We start from the raw sequence: 17,484 nt of genomic DNA on the forward strand, positions 1-17,484 counted from the left end.
CAATAATCATTCACAGACCAGAAGGTCATACAATCAGTCATCCTGTGCAGCTTGTCACACCTTCAGAGGCCAACAGGGTTGAGGAGGATGTCCCAGAATGAGATATGTGTTACGAGTTAGATACATTCTTATTATTCTTTGGAGAAGTAGCTCTGACAGTAGTTCTGTGATAAAAAAATAAACTTTCTTCTGGATCTAGTACACATTGTTATTACAATCTTTTCATGGCATAGATAAAATCTGTTCATAAATGATCACAAATATATTTCTCCCCTGAAGAATGTCCAAATTTGTCAGCAGCAACACAGTACTAAAATGGGCCATGATCTTATTTATCTACACATTTCATACTGTATACTAGTGTGGGCCAGTGCAGCAAACATACACATATTATGAAATGAAATGTCATGTGGCTAGGGCTCCTGTCAGGTAGACCAATCCCCTGGTGTAAGTCTTTTTAGTTGACACCACTTCAGTAACTTGCATGTCAATGAGGATAATACGACGATGACAGCACAACACCCAGTCCCTGAGCACAGAAAATCTCCGACCAAGGCATTCTGTGATGCTGACCACTCAGCTATTGTAGTGGACACATATAGATTACTGAAACTGCAGAGGAATGTCATTAGGTGCACTGGAAACTCATCACCAGGGCATTTCTCCAGGATTTGATTTAAAACCATTCATTCAGTCATTTATCTTGTTATGCAGTTCCCATAAAGAAGGAGCACCTTCATGGATGTGGAATGAGTGAAGATACACATTAATTAACAAAAGACAAGGAAATAATAGAAACTTAATCTGACACCATATCATATAATAGCAAACTATCCATATACTATAGAATGCTATTTATGCTTATGACAGCTAAATTTAATAAAGTTAATTAAGAAAAGCTGCTACTTTGAAAAGGGCTGCTGCCTCACTTATATTATGTACCTGCCATTTATCTGCTATTGGTAGTTTAGTATTCATTTGATTATAGTGATATTTTTCTTTAAAAATATTTACCTACATGTGTAAGTACTGAATTCTATTTACAGTGCATTACTAGTTTTCTTACAGCTATTTACCATCTAGCTAACATGACTTTTCAATCCTTCAAACTAGACAAACAGATAACTTGTTCAAAGACTGGCTAAAGAGGTATGTTTTCATTTTCTTTTGAATTGTTTGGGGTTCCTGACAGCTTGCTTTATATTAGGCAGGGTTTTGTTCGACACCAAAGTACATTACTCCTATCTGAACCCTAGACAAGGAATTGAAGTCTGCATGATTATTACATTTGTGTCTTTTATTGTCAATGTGTTCATCACAGTTCAGCTTCAACTGATTTTTATTATTGGTAAAACAAAAACCATTAACCCTCTGCGTTCTTAATGCATTCCGTGTACTCTTATTTAAATCACTGCCATCCGGGCACCAAGCGCACAACAGAGAATTGCACAAGTCTCTTGTGGAAACAATGGGGCCATTGAGCAACAATTAAGATATGCATTAAAACAAAAAGTATGCTTTCATTCAAAAATATTTACTTAAGCATTGCAGTACAAAGCTTTTCAGTGTGTGATATTTCTGTGAAACTCTTCAGGTTGGGCCGGCCGCGGTGGTCTCGCGGTTCTAGGCGTGCAGTCCGGAACCGCGTGACTGCTACGGTCGCAGGTTCGAATCCTGCCTCGGGCATGGGTGTGTGTGATGTCCTTAGGTTAGTTAGGTTTAAGTAGTTCTAAGTTCTAGGGGACTTATGACCTAAGATGTTGAGTCCCATAGTGCTCAGAGCCATTTGAACCATCTTCAGGTTGGGCTGTTTCCATCATCACTTTAGATAAATTGTTTACATATGTATCACTGTCATTATCAAAATTATTGTCACCAAAATCATTTTCACTCCAATTTTTGTTTCAATATTCCTCCAGAAGCTCTATGGTCTCTTCCTACAATGGGACTATGTGTGAATAACTAGTCATTTTGCACCTACTAACTTGAACATAGTAGTCATAATATTTCTTTCAACACAACTGCTACCATTTGACACCAAGTTAACACACGTTTTCCTAGATGGCAGTACTATGCAGCACTGGTCCCTAGTACAGTCAGATTCAAGGATGGAGCCTGAAAAAGCTATGAAAAATTGTGTCAAATGAGGCTTGACAATGGAGAGGAAAACAAAATTTACCATGTCGAACACCACTTGCTGATGAAGTGGAATAGGTTAAATAGTAAATGTGTTGGGAACTGAGTGTAAGACGTTCAATGTCCTTAAAAAGGCTTTTTAAGATGTACAGTTATCTGCTTCACACTATAGTTTAACTGATCACTTATACTGAATAAGCACTCTATTTACTTTAGGTGCACTTTATAATAGGTACCTGTTGTCTACAGTGTACTTATTTGATAGAATATAGTTTGCATGATATTTTACATATTATTTTTTGTCATACTGCTCATGTTGAGATAAATGTAAATAATTTCAATAGTCACATTTTTAGTACTTTTTGACAGTGCCTGGTAGTAGCAGAAAAAACATCAGGAATTGGAGGTACATACACTACTGGCCATTAAAATTGCTACACCAAGAAGAAATGCAGATGATAAATGGATATTCATTGGACAAATGTATTGTACTAGAACTGACATGTGATTACATTTTCACGTAATTTGGGTGCATAGATCCTGAGAAATCAGTACCCAGTGCAACCACCTCTGTCCATAATAATGGCCTTGATACGCCTGGGCATTGAGTCAAACAGAGCTTGGATGGCGTGTACAGGTACAGCTGCCCATGAAGCTTCAACATGATACCACAGTCCATCAAGAGTAGTCACTGGCATATTGTGATGAACCAGTTGCTCGGCCACCGTTGACCACTGGCATATTGTGATGAGCCAGTTGCTCGGCCACCGTTGACAAGATGTTTTCAGTTGGTGAGAGATCTGGAGAATGTGCTAGCCAGGGCAGCAGTCGAACATTTTCTGTATCCAGAAAGGCCCATACAGGACCTGCAACATGCGGTCATGCATTATCCTGCTGAAATGTAGGGTTTTGCAGAGATCGAATGAAAGGTAGATCCACGGGTCGTAACACATCTGAAATGTAATTTCCACTGTTCAAAGTGCCATCAATGTGAACAACAGGTGACCAAGACATGTAACCAATGGCACCCCTACCATCACGCTGGGTGATACACCAGTAGGGTGATGACGAATACATGCTAACAATGTGCGTTCACTGCGAAGTCACCAAACACGGATGTGACCATCACAATGCTGAAAACAGAACCTGGATTCATCAGAAAAAATGATGTTTTGCCATTCGTGCGCCCAGGTTCGTCGTAGAGTACACCATCGCAGGTGCTCCTGTCTGAGATGCAGCGTCAAGGGTAACCGCAGCCATGGTCTCCGAGCTGATAGTCCATGCTGCTGCAAATGTCATCAAACTGTTCGTGCAGATGGTTGTTGTCTTGCAAACATCCCCATCTGTTGACTCAAGGATCGAGACGTGGCTGCACGATCCATTACAGCCATGTGGATAAGATGCCTGTCATCTCAACTAGTAGTGATACGAGGCCATTGGGATCCAGTACGGCATTCCGTATTACCCTCCTGAACCCACCATTTCCATATTCTGCTAACAGTCATTGGATCTCGACCAACGCAAGCAGCAATGTCGTGATAGGATAAACCGCAATCACGATAGGCTACAATCTGACCTTTATCAAAGTTGGAAACATGATGGTACGCATTTCTCCTCCTTACATGAGGCATCACAACCATGTTTCACCAGGCAATGCCGGTCAACTGCTGTTTGTGTATGAGAAATTGGTTGGAAACTTTCCTCATGTCAGCACATTGTAGGTGTCGCCACCTGTGCTAACCTTGTGTGAATGCTCTGAAAAGCTAATCATTTGCATATCACAGCATCTTCTTCCTGTCGGTTAAATTTCATGTCTGTAGCACGTCATCTTCGTGGTGTAGCGATTTTAATGGCCAATAGTGTATTAACCTTATCAACTTTCCACAATATTCTTACTGCTCACTTCTACTGAGTAAACATTTGATCTTGGTTGGTAACATGAGAAAAAAATCATGAACTGAAAGTATGATATTACTGGAAGCTTTTAGATACAAAGGCCATCTGACATTTTCAGTTCCATGGAGAATAGTGACAAATGGTAAACTAGTTTTGAGATTTCATGACAAATGGCTCTTGGTAGCCTTGCTACAAGTCACTATACATTAAATTCTCAGACTTTCATCAGACTGACCCTGAATAAACAATTGTCTGCGTGGTGGAGGAAAATGTGAATTTCATTTGCAAAGATCATAATTTTTTTTTCTAGAGGGAGGGAACATCTTATAAACAACTATAATTATTTTGTGCATTAAAATTACAGTTACTCTCATGCAACAATCATCAGCCAATAACGTTAAGCAGCAGCTATTAATAGTTTTCATGCAGCTTATTCAGGAGAAATGGCACCAGCATCTTTTTCCACGTAAAAATAATTTTAAAGATAAAGAAAGATAGCTCAGTATTCTAAATCTGTGCATCTATTAGCCCTGCTCCCATACTTATTATTTCAGCTGGTGTAAGTTGATGCTTCTCTTCTGTTCCAAAAATAAAAAAAAAACTCATTTGAACGTACTGCATGATGGTGCTTTGAGAATCCAAATGTTCTATCCCCTTGCAACAGAGTTTCATAGGGAGTCTCTGGATTTCTAGATGATCCATAGGAGCCAAACCAATCATACTTCTGAACAGGAGCTATACCACTCTGCAAAAAGTACCCCGGTCTCTCCCATCCTTGTTTCTCCTCATAAACAACACCTGCATTAAGCAGTTCCTGTGAAGAAACAATGATTTGAAAGTTATAGCATCTGCTATGTGCAGCACATTAACATGCAAAGAAGTATAAGAGGCAGTCAAAAGAAAATGAAACAGATGGAAAAAAGTAAGTAAACTGTTTCTTATTTCAAAAGTGATAACCATAGCTGTTAATACATTTATCCCACAGTAAGATAAGATGGTCAATACCTTCATGGAAAAATGTTTGTAGTTGCCTATGGAACCATAATTGTACCCAAGTGTGCACCTGTTCATCCAAAACAAATTGATGGCTCCCCAGCAAAAGTTCTACAGTATAGTCAAAACAGCCTTGGCAACATGTGGGTAATTACTTTTGAAATAAAAACAACTTAATTACTTTTTGGTCTCATTTTCATTTGACTGCCCCTTATACATTTATATACAGAGATACTATTAAACATAAATTGTACTGAAGGATACATATTCATATCACATAACCTTGTTCCAGGAACCATTAAATGAGTTACAATATGAATATGTACATTGAATTGAATTTTTATTAGTGTTTAATATGATAGAGAAAGTTGAAGATGTGACTTTGGTTAGCGCCTCTCAGAAAATTTTTAATGTCTATGAGAGAAGATTTACTCTATACTACATGGGCAAAGGTGCTACCAGTTATAACTGTACTTTATATGGACATTCTATGGAACTCTGCAGAGTAGTAATATCAATTGAGTTATTTCTACGCAACGAAAAATGTAATCATAGCATCTGGCAACAGATTAATTATACTGAATGCTGAAAATGTTCAGTGATGAACACCCTTTAAATGTGGAGACAGTTTACTGTTCCACATACAGTAGATATTCAGATTTTCATATGTTTGAAAAAGTAAAGTCATTTGAAAAGCATAACTTTACATCACATGCATTATATCCCAAAAGTTATATGTACATGAGTGGCCGTGCGGTTCTGGGCACTACAGTCTGGAACCGAGCGACCGCTACGGTCGCAGGTTCGAATCCTGCCTCGGGCATGGATGTGTGTGATGTCCTTAGGTTAGTTAGGTTTAATTAGTTCTAAGTTCTAGACGACTGATGACCTGAGACGTTAAGTCACGTAGTACTCAGAGCCATTATATGTACAACAGAATCATGTAAGTGGAAGAAGATGTGCATGGTAAAACAACAGTGGAATTTAGGCATCTGAGTACCAGTATGAAGGAGGAATAGTCAACATAGAACCTTTGAAAAAGGAGACAGAAAAAGGAAGAGTAAGTCTAAAGAAAAAGGTATGTGTAAAACTTACTGATAGGAAAACACAAAAGACTATTATAAAGTATCTAGGAAAAGGAGGGCAACATGTACACAGATTTTAGCAGAATTTTCAGGTACTAAGAAGAACTGTAAGTCTTGCAGCCTATGAAGCCAAGAAGCTATTACTCCAGTTTTACTATTATTCACACTGACATATTGTTAGCTTGAAATGGGTTTTGTAGGATAACATGTAACAAGTAACTTACATCATGCAATGGGCCTTTTCGGAAGTTCCTACCACCTAGAGGCTGATCATTTGGAAATACAATACTGTAATTCATTACATAGCTCTCGTGACTTCTTTCCCTTATCCATTCTTGATCTTTAGTCTGGTCAGATCGAAAGCGTCTGCAAAAATATCAGAACTAAATCTGTAGTCATGGAATTTTAACCACATTACAGTAAGAAAACTACAGATTCTTAAGTTTACACAGCAGTTAACAATTGTAAGACTGACATCATCCTGCAAATAAAAAGGTAAAACCTTAAATGGTGACTTAAAGAATCAAATTGAAAGACAGAGACACTCTTATTTTAAATATCAAATTTGTTCAAGTGATGTTTTATAAATGCAAACAGTTATCAAACTGACAATGACAATCACATAAGTTAACTCAGAATTTATCTTTAAAACTGTTTAAAACTCTAATTAAGATGACTTGAATAAAGTTTCTGTGAAAGAAAGAAATCATATGAATGGAAGCTCAGTGAAAAAATCAGATTACAGTATCACAGCAGTGTTATTTGCAGCTAAAATGCAAAACATTGATGGAATAATGGAAAACCATGCCTCATTATGAAATATCCATCACTTGTTCTTCCAGTTTATTTTAATTTCTCTCTCTCTCTCTCTCTCTCTCTCTCTTTTCTCCTTAAATATCTCAGAATGCAATATACAGAATGAATGATTATTATTATTGGATAATTTGATTATGCTATATTTTCACCAGCACTGAAAATAAATGGGTGATGATCTCTATATGGCAATTAAAGTCCTGTAATTAATAATGATAAATACCAATACTGAAACTTAGGTTTAGTGCTGATTGAAATATTATGTTATGAAATCTGCTGATGACTTGCAGTCACCCTGGAGAAGCCAAACTTAAATGGTTTCCAAGGTAAAAAAAATTGCTTCAGAATCACAAATATAATTCCAACTTGTACCACTCATAATAACATGTTGAAAAACTGTGGGTATTTTTCCACAATGTGTACAATGCAACTCAAGTTTGTGGTTAGTCATGGAGAGTCATTTTATGTCACTTGTTCAGATTCTGCATCATTAAAATGCATTCCATCACAGTTTTAATACAATTTCTAATTTTAATGCTAAATGAGTTTATGATACTCATTTGCTGCAAGAAACACTAGAAGCACACTGAAAGTATTTCTGCTTTGGGGAAAAAAAACAGAAATATAGATAGGAGTGCATTAACATCTCTTCATGTAATAAATGATCATTCCTTGGTATACTGCCACCATTCCAATAACTGCGGTTCTTTAGAGTGTGGGAATTCTGGTCTGAGAACCCATTCGTTAACTCTAAAGCCATGTCAGCATGATTACCTTATGTCGTAGCTGAACATATGCAGCTCTGGTCGTCCATTAATAATCCACTGAGCCATTTGTTCTCCACAGCCACCTCCAAACATCATTCCGGCTGAGTTGTAGCCACAGTTATGGTAAAATCCCAGCAACCTAGGATCCTCACCTGCAATATTATATCATACGTTTTGTCTTGGAAACAGATATTGTGAGGCAAATAAGGAAAACTGAGCCTAGAGAATGATATATTATAGAAAAGTATGTCAATAATACACCAAATAAAACTGCCTAGAAAACTGTATGGATGACTAAATAAACTTGTATGTGGTCTTATTACGAGGTATAAATTCCAAAGTTTTGCAACTATTGCAAGCAACCTGCATTAAATTACTAATTTATACTTAGAGGTCTGCACAGTTTCAGGTATCCACAGACATACAATCAGATTTCCACAGCAATAATAATTTGCTTGATAAAATCCTATGCAGATGTAGATATCCATGAGTATATCTACTACTATAATTGCTTTGTGTTATAGCCGCAACTGTTTTACTTGTACCTATTAACTGTCTATTGCTGACATCTTAATGCTCATGCAGTCTGTGACTTATATAACAGAATACATCCCTGCAGTGTATGAGTAGCGAAGTTTCTGCTAACCTCAGTCAATGCTTTTTAATGCTTAGTGTCCAGTTAAAGAGCGCATCAAACTTAAAACTACTGAGAGTACGTTAATAAAATTAATAATATATATGGAAGGGAAAAGTGGGGTGACCATACTCTAATCCTAAGAAATTTTGGTCTTATGTCAAAGCAATAGGTGGATCAAAACAAAATGTCCAGACACTGTGTGACCAAAATGGTACTGAAACAGAGGATGACAGACTAAAGGCCAAAATACTAAATGTCTTTTTCCAAAGCTGTTTCACAGAGGAAGACTGCACTGTAGTTCCTTCTCTAGATTGTCACACAGATGACAAAATGGTAGATATCGAAATAGACGACAGAGGGATAGAGGAACAATTAAAATCGCTCAAAAGAGGAAAGGCCGCTGGACCTGATGGGATACCAGTTTGATTTTACACAGAGTACACGAAGGAACTTGCCCCCCTTCTTGCAGCGGTGTACCGTAGGTCTCTAGAAGAGCATAGCATTCCAAAGGATTGGAAAAGGGCACAGGTCATCCCCGTTTTCAAGAAGGGACGTTGAACAGATGTGCAGAACTATAGACCTATATCTCTAACGTCGATCAGTTGTAGAATTTTGGAACACGATTATGTTAGAGTATAATGACTTTTCTGGAGACTAGAAAACTACTCTGTAGGAATCAGCATGGGTTTCGAAAAAGACGGTCGTGCGAAACCCAGCTCGCACTATTCGTCCACGAGACTCAGAGGGCCATTGACATGGGTTCACAGGTAGATGCTGTGTTTCTTGACTTCCTTAAGGCATTCGATACAGTTCCCCACAGTCGTTTAATGAACAAAGTAAGAGGATATGGACTATCAGACCAATTGTGTGATTGGATTGAAGAGTTCCTAGATAACAGAACGCAGCATGTCATTCTCAATGGAGAGAAGTCTTCCGAAGTAAGAGTGATTTCGGGTGTGCCGCAGCAGGGTAGTGTCATAGGACCGTTGCTATTCACAATATACATAAATGACCTTGTGAATGACATCGGAAGTTCACTGAGGCTTTTTGCAGATGGTGCTGTGATGTATCAAGAGGTTGTAACAATGGAAAATTGTACTGAAATGCAGGAGGATCTGCAGGGAATGGCAATTGAATCTCAATGTAGACAAGTGTAATGTGCTGCGAATACATAGAAAGATAGATCCCTTATCATTTAGCTACAAAATAGCAGGTCAGCAACTGGAAGCAGTTAATTCCATAAATTATCTGGGAGTAGGCATTAGGAGTGATTTAAAATGGAATGATCATATAAAGTTGATCGTCGGTAAAGCAGATGCCAGACTGAGATTCGTTGGAAGAATCCTAAAGAAATGCAATCCGAAAACAAAGGAAGTAGGTTACAGTATGCTTGTTCGTCCACTGCTTGAATACTGCTCAGCAGTGTGGGATCCGTACCAGATAGGGTTGATAGAAGAGATAGAGAAGATCGAACGGAGAGCAGCGCGCTTCGTTACAGGATCATTTAGTAATTGCGAAAGCGTTACGGAGATGATAGATAAACTCCTGTGGAAGACTCTGCAGGAGAGACGCTCAGTAGCTCGGTACGGGCTTTTGTTAAAGTTTCGAGAACATACCTTCACCGAAGAGTCAAGCAGTATATTGCTCCCTCCTACGTATATCTCGCGAAGAGACCATGAGGATAAAATCAGAGAGATTAGAGCCCACACAGAAGCATACCGACAATCCTTCTTTCCACGAACGATACGAGACTGGAATAGAAGGGAGAACCGATAGAGGTACTCAGGGTACCCTCCGCCACACACCATCTGGTGGCTTGTGGAGTATGGATGTAGATGTAGATGTAGATGTAATGTGAGAAGCCAAACTGAAATTGAGAATTTTACAGATATTTATGCAGTTACATATCTTATGGCAAGAAGAAAAGAAGCAAAGCTAATGTGGTTTGTTTTATGAGTAAAAGAGTGTATTTTCACACCATACGCACAACTAGAATGATAAATTTCTTAAATCAGAAATGTGATGCTGGAAAAAATAGTATAATTAAATTTTTAACAGTAAGAGAGATGTCAAAATTTCTGACATTCCACCAAATCTGAAGGTAACCAAGGCCAAAAAAATGTTTCATCTTCTCAGTAAAGATATTTATCTTTCAATATTACATGTAGATTTAGTTTTGTTGAATCATCACAGTTCCTTATCGATATCGGAACCAAGTATGGTGCAATGAATGCCACCATTTTAAGATATTTATGTGAAATCACCAGTCTTCTGAATAAAATGTGTTAACTTTGCTGAGAGAGGTGAGAGATGTTTACAGAGGTGTATGAAGAGCATTAACCATCCATCTATGGAATGTTTCATACAGTTAAAAATCTAGTACATACTGTTGGAACCTACATGAGGCCATTTTCAGATGATACTGTAGACTACAGGAAAGTTGTAACACAAGACAACAGTAGCAAATTTCAGGCAGAGCTGCAGGGGATTGACAGTTAATGCAGGGCCTACAGTTGACCATAAACAAGAATAAATGTAACATGTTGTGCATAATTAAATGAAGAGATCTTTTACTGCTTGTTATGTTATTGGCCACAAATCAGTAGATACAATAACAACCACAGGCTATTTTGGAGTAAGTGTCCGTAATAATAATGGAATGATGACGTAAAACTAGCTGGAGTAAAAGTAGGTGTCAGGCTGAAATCCATTGGAATAGGAAGTTTAGTTCATTCATAAAAAATGTAACTCACAAATATTTATAAGATGGTTCTTGAGTATTATTCATCAGTATGGGATCATTTAGTAAGAGATGAGCTGCAAACTATATAGGCAGGTGCTACAAAAAAGGTGTTTGCCAACATCCTTCCTAACCAATGGCTGGTGTCAGGCAGCTTCTGGGCACCTCCAGCGGGTCTTGGATTTGCAGTCAATGTCCTGGCATGCCTTGTAGCTGTCCCGTGCCATCACTACTGGCATCTGGAACTTACGCAGTCTCACTCCCAGAGGAACGCTTGTGCAGCTGGGCATTCATGGGGCTACCGATGCTATTACATCACAACAAGGACACTTGGCTGGCTGGATCCATGTGCTGCTAACACACTGTCTGGTGATATGCAAAGCTGGGCTCCATGACCCAAGTCAATGCACACCATCGAAATGCCATCTTCAGCTATTGTATGAGTATCTTGTTAAACTATGATACTGGTAATGGTGGATTTCTGATCCATGACCAACAAGGGACTTGTACTGTACATCCATTGTCCTGTCATCAACCTAAGTTGACCATCTTGACACTACCAGTGCTATCAACTACTAGCAACTGGTGTCAAAAGAACCACTGATGCAGAGTGATGACATGGGCCAGCTTGCAGCTGTGTCATCATAGCATGATGAGTTATGGCAAGCTGTTTGGAGTGTTTGTTATTGAAGTGGTTCAAGATGTCTGTCCAGGTGGAAGGGCAGGCGGGGTTCAAAGTGTGATTCAAGAAAGTTGATACAGATGTTGATTTACGTGAACTTAGAGGTAACATTATGGAAACATATGCTGTTATGCACCCAGTTATCTGTACACAGTACAGATTGTGGGTCAGAGTGCACCCTGTGCTCAGTTCTTGCCAGTGACTTGTTTTAAGTGCAACAAACCTAGAAATTATGCCAGGGAATACAGGGAATGGTAGGCACTTTAGGTATAAGGACCGAAAATATATTTAAAAATTGTATCAGGGTTAGTAATAATTAGTCCCTGTCTTGTGGTTATTTTCCTAGTGTATTTAACCTGTTTTTACAAACAAAGGCTTTACAATGTGTAAATCAGGGTAACAGCTGGTTATCACTCCATAAGTGGTTCCAGAAGTAGCTCAAATGAGGGCAGATAAAGTAGACTTGCAAATGTAGTTAGAAGCTTTAAAAGAGGTCAGATCTTTGTCTAATTTACCAGTATCCTTCATGGATACTAGTAACACTACCTATTTGATTAATTTTGGGACAAAACAAGAAAAAATGTATTAGTATTTTTGACAGTGTATTGGCAGTCACAAAATTGGGTTGTTGGTTGAAGTAAGAATTGTTACATACAGCCTCATTATGTTTGGTAGGAGACATGAAAAGATATGTGATGTATGATGAGGACCTAAGAAATGCTCAAACATTTGGAGTGCTGAGGAAAGGCTTAGTGCAGTGATATAGAAGGTAAAATAATTGTAGTTATTATTGGGACTAGTTAAATGTTGTGTCATTACATCTGGGCGAATCCATCAAAAGTTTCATGTCTAGAATAAAAAACTCAATTTCAATACCTATGAGGGCAATGGCTTTGCCACAGTGGCTACACCGGTTCCCATGAGATCACTGAAGTTAAGCACTGTTGGGCGTGGCCGACACTTTGATGGGCGAACATCCAGCCGCCATGCGTTGTTGCCATTTTTCGGGGTGCACTCAGCCTCATGATGCCAATAGTAGCTGACCGAATAGTAGCTGCTTTGGTCAAGAATACCATTATAAAGACCAGGAGAGTGGTGTGCTGACCCCACGCCCCTCCTATCCACATCCTCTTCTGAGGATGACACGGCAGTCGGATGGTCCAGGTACGCCACTCGTGGCCTGACGACAGAGTGCACTACCTATGAGTTTTTGGAAGGTAGTCCTACAAAAAGGATCCTTCTGCAAGAAGCAGAGCACAGGGCATCAGATGTGTTCTTACAGGGATTACCACCTGATGTACTGAGAAAACTACACTCCTGGAAATGGAAAAAAAAAAAACACATTGACACCGGTGTGTCAGACCCACCATACTTGCTCTGGACACTGCGAGAGGGCTGTACAAGCAATGATCACACGCACGGCACAGCGGACACACCAGGAACCGCGGTGTTGGCCGTCGAATGGCGCTAGCTGCGCAGCATTTGTGCACCGCCGCCGTCAGTGTCAGCCAGTTTGCCGTGGCATACGGAGCTCCATCGCACTCTTTAACACTGGTAGCATGCCGCGACAGCGTGGACGTGAACCGTATGTGCAGTTGACGGACTTTGAGTGAGGGCGTATAGTGGGCATGCGGGAGGCCGGGTGGACGTACCGCTGAATTGCTCAACACGTGGGGTGTGAGGTCTCCACAGTACATCGATGTTGTCGCCAGTGGTCGGCGGAAGGTGCACGTGCCCGTCGACCTGGGACCGGACCGCAGCGATGCACGGATGCATGCCAAGGCCGTAGGATCCTACGCAGTGCCGTAGGGGACCGCACCGCCACTTCCCAGCAAATTAGGGACACTGTTGCTCCTGGGGTATCGGCGAGGACCATTCACAACCGCCTCCATGAAGCTGGGCTACGGTTCCGCACACCGTTAGGCCGTCTTCCGCTCATGCCCCAACATCGTGCAGCCCGCCTCCAGTGGTGTCGCGACAGGCGTGAATGGAGGGACGAATGGAGACGTGTCGTCTTCAGCGATGAGAGTCGCTTCTGCCTTGGTGCCAATGATGGTTGTATGCGTGTTTGGCGCCGTGCAGGTGAGCGCCACAATCAGGACTGCATACGACCGAGGCACACAGGGCCAACACCCGGCATCATGGTGTGGGGAGCGATCTCCTACACTGTCCGTACACCACTGGTGATCGTCGAGGGGACACTGAATAGTGCACGGTACATCCAAACCGTCATCGAACCCATCGTTCTACCATTCCTAGACCGGCAAGGGAACTTGCTGTTCCAACAGGACAATGCACGTCCGCATGTATCCCGTGCCACCCAATGTGCTCTAGAAGGTGTAAGTCAACTACCCTGGCCAGCAAGATCTCCGGATCTGTTCCCCATTGAGCATGTTTGGGACTGGATGAAGCGTCGTCTCACGCGGTCTGCACGTCCAGCACGAACGCTGGTCCAACTGAGGTGCCAGGTGGAAATGGCATGGCAAGCCGTTCCACAGGACTACATCCAGCATCTCTACGATCGTCTCCATGGGAGAATAGCAGCCTGCATTGCTGCAAAAGGTGGATATACACTGTACTAGTGCCGACATTGTGCATGCTCTGTTGCCTGTGTCTATGTGCCTGTGGTTCTGTCAGTGTGATCATGTGATGTATCTGACCCCAGGAATGTGTCAATAAAGTTTCCCCTTCCTGGGACAATGAATTCACGGTGTTCTTATTTCAATTTCCAGGAGTGTACTTCTGGAAATTCCTGATAACTTAGCTGAAGCTGTATGAAGATAGACATGGTAATCCAAGTTGGGATAAACAGATATTTCTTACACTGTCATCAAGTGTAACCATTGTGGTCATTTGGGCCACACACAGAAAGATTGCCATCAGCCATAGTGCAGGAAAAGTGGGAAAGGAAGGTATTGGGAATGGAACTGGAACTGTAGGCAAAATAGGTGGTAAGATAGGAAGATTCAAAGTGGCAATAGACAACTATTAAATGGCAATGGGAGCTCCAGGGCTGCTGAGCAGCGCTCCCAGTGAATTTTAGCAAATTAAAACATTCGCAGAGGAGGAATTTTATTAATTGGCTTGGTAGAAGGAAGGGAACATGAAGTTTTGGTGTTGGAGACAGATGTACGTGTGTCTGCGGTGGGAGTGGACCTCAAGGGAAAGAGGTGATTAACCCCTCCACAGCATAAGTTATGTGGAGTAGAGTTAATGGTATGCATTTGGTGGCTTCAGCAAAATTAAGTTTTCAGGTGAGGGGAAAACATTTCCAGGAATGTATGGAAGTTTTGCCTCATAATGGCGAATGTTTGTGCATGATCTTAGGCTTAGATTTGAATCACACTAAGATTGGCTTGGGCAATGTATAGTAGAACCCGGTGGAACATTGTTTCATGTGGGGGCAACTGTTGCCAGTGCCACTCTGCAGTGAAGACCATCTTTCTGGAAGGATGCACCTACTGAACTGTGAGCAAGACCACAAAAGAGAGCCGCGCAGGATTAGCCGAGCAGTCAAGGCACTGCAGTCATAGACTGTGCAGCTGGTCCCAGTGGAGGTTCGAGTCCTCCCTCTGGCATGGGTGTGTGTGTATGTCCTTAGGATAATTTAGGTTAAGTAGTGTGTAAGCTTAGGGACTGATGACCTTAGCAGTTAAGTCCCATAAGATTTCACACACATTTGAACATTTTGAACACACAAAAGAGACAAAGTACCACGAGTTGCAGGGAAACTGTTTTGGGTGAGCCTGGAAGCGAATTTGCTGGTAAACATGTTATGTGTGGTTGAGTCACTGGGCAAAAATGATCAGTTTTGTGTGTAGGAGGACTGTACACATACAGAGATAGATGGTGAGCATTTAATGTCCATCGGTACAGATAATTCTGGAATTGAACACATTAATTTGTCTATAGGATTGTTGCACACCAGTTTGGATAGTTTAGATCAACATGATCTTGATACGAAGAATCCAAACCCTAGTGATAAGCAAGTCACCAGTGTAACTGCATTATGGAAGAAAGTGAAACATTTAGAAGGAAAGAGAGGTTACCAATGAAGGAATTGTTATTATAACTTGAGAATCTGTTTAAACTTCATGGATCACTGCCAGCAATCTTGGTGATGCAACACAAAATCCCAACTGGGAATGAGTCACTAGTATACCATAAACTATATTGTGAGCATCACCTACAGCCAGTAATGGAGGAGTTCATTGACGAAGAGTTACAGGAGGATGTTACTCAAGAAATTATCAGCCTTTGAGGTGCACCAGTGATGATCATACTGAAGAAACCCACAGATGGGATTAAGGCATATTGGTTTTGCTGTGGCTGATTGTATCACAATAGTTGTACAATTTCAGATGCATATTCATTCCTGAATGCAACAGAAACCCTTGACACTTTAGGGTGGTGAAAGTTCTTTTCCACCATAGACCTGTGGCGTGGCTTTCAGCAGGTAGAAGTAGCACAAGGGCCACCCAAAATGGCATTTAAGGTTGTTTTGGGACACTGATAGTATCATCATCTGTCATTTAGACTGAAGAATGTGTCAGCCACATTTCAGCCCTCGTTGGACCAAGTTTTGAGAGGAGTGAAGTCAAGACAATCTATGCTGTTTTTAGCCAAGATAACTTTCTTTGTGAAAGATACAGAGGAGCATATGAGATGATAAAGGGAGGTTTATAAGAAGTTAAACGCAGAACACCTGATTCAGTATAGGAAAGTGTCACTTTGTGCACTATTTGGGACATACAATAAGTCATGCTGAGGTATGGAGCATTTCTAGACTAGTGAAGGCCATACAAAGTTTTCCAATGCCTCAGAAAGGAAAGCAACTACTATCTTTTTTGGGTTAGGAAATTGCTATGGAAAATTCATCCCAGTGTTTACAGAAATAGCATGACCACTCATTCGTTTATTGAAGAAAGGTGTAAAGTTCCATTGGACATCAGAATGTGAAGGGACATTTGGGAATCTGAAAGAGTCATTGACAACTAGTGTGATATTGGTCTTTCCAAATTATGAAAGAGAGTTCATATTGTCTTGTAATGCAAGTAGTTATACAGTTGCTGTGTATCAAGTCAGGAAGTAGATATGGTGGATCATCTGGTCACCAATGCATTGCATCAGTTAAGTAAAGTGGAGAGCAATTATTCTATCACAATGAAGGAAATGCTGAGCCTCATATATGGCATAACATACTTCTGATGTCATTTGTATCACAAGAAATTATGGTACTGATGGATCACGTGGAATTAGGGTTACTGGTGGTATCAACAAGATTGAAGGATCCATTTAAGAGATTCACATGTGGGACACTGAAGCTAAATCAACCTGGTTTTGAGTTATGTGTAATCCATAAACCTGGTTGGAATCATGTGAATGCTAATGGCCTCAGTAGGTAAGGTATTGTATTACAGAGAGTAGTCTGCTCCATTGCAGTGTGGCAGAAAGTGAGAGATGATCACGAGGACTGCAAACTAATCTTAATATAGTCACAGTTCATTGTGGATGATGGTGTATTGTGCAAGACAACAAGACTGTGAATTGCAGTTCCAGTCAGATTACATGAGGAAGTATTAAATCAGGCATATGATCATGTGTTATCTAGCCATTGGGCTCACAGGGCGACAGAAAGGCGCATGTGGCCAAGCATTACTGTTGGTGTACATGTAAACAGAATGTGGAACAATATGTGGGTAACTGTGTACCATACGCACAACAGGCAGAAATGA

General features: G+C 40.5%; 1 protein-coding gene across 2 annotated transcripts in view; it reads right to left on the bottom strand.

Annotated features, from left to right (window-relative positions):
* Nucleotides 1-17,484, bottom strand: part of LOC126248308 (sarcosine dehydrogenase, mitochondrial) — a 245,949-nt gene that overhangs the window by 89,323 nt on the left and 139,142 nt on the right. For both annotated transcript variants that reach the window (XM_049949180.1, XM_049949179.1), the window contains exons 9-11: nucleotides 7,698-7,842; nucleotides 6,335-6,476; nucleotides 4,649-4,846 (exon numbers count right to left, since the gene is read on the bottom strand). In XM_049949180.1, the coding sequence (XP_049805137.1) occupies nucleotides 4,649-4,846; nucleotides 6,335-6,476; nucleotides 7,698-7,842 (485 nt within the window). The remainder of the gene's footprint in view (nucleotides 1-4,648; nucleotides 4,847-6,334; nucleotides 6,477-7,697; nucleotides 7,843-17,484) is intronic.

This window comes from Schistocerca nitens, chromosome 3 (assembly GCF_023898315.1).
Source record: "Schistocerca nitens isolate TAMUIC-IGC-003100 chromosome 3, iqSchNite1.1, whole genome shotgun sequence".
In the NCBI taxonomy this organism is placed as follows: Eukaryota; Metazoa; Arthropoda; class Insecta; order Orthoptera; family Acrididae; genus Schistocerca; species Schistocerca nitens.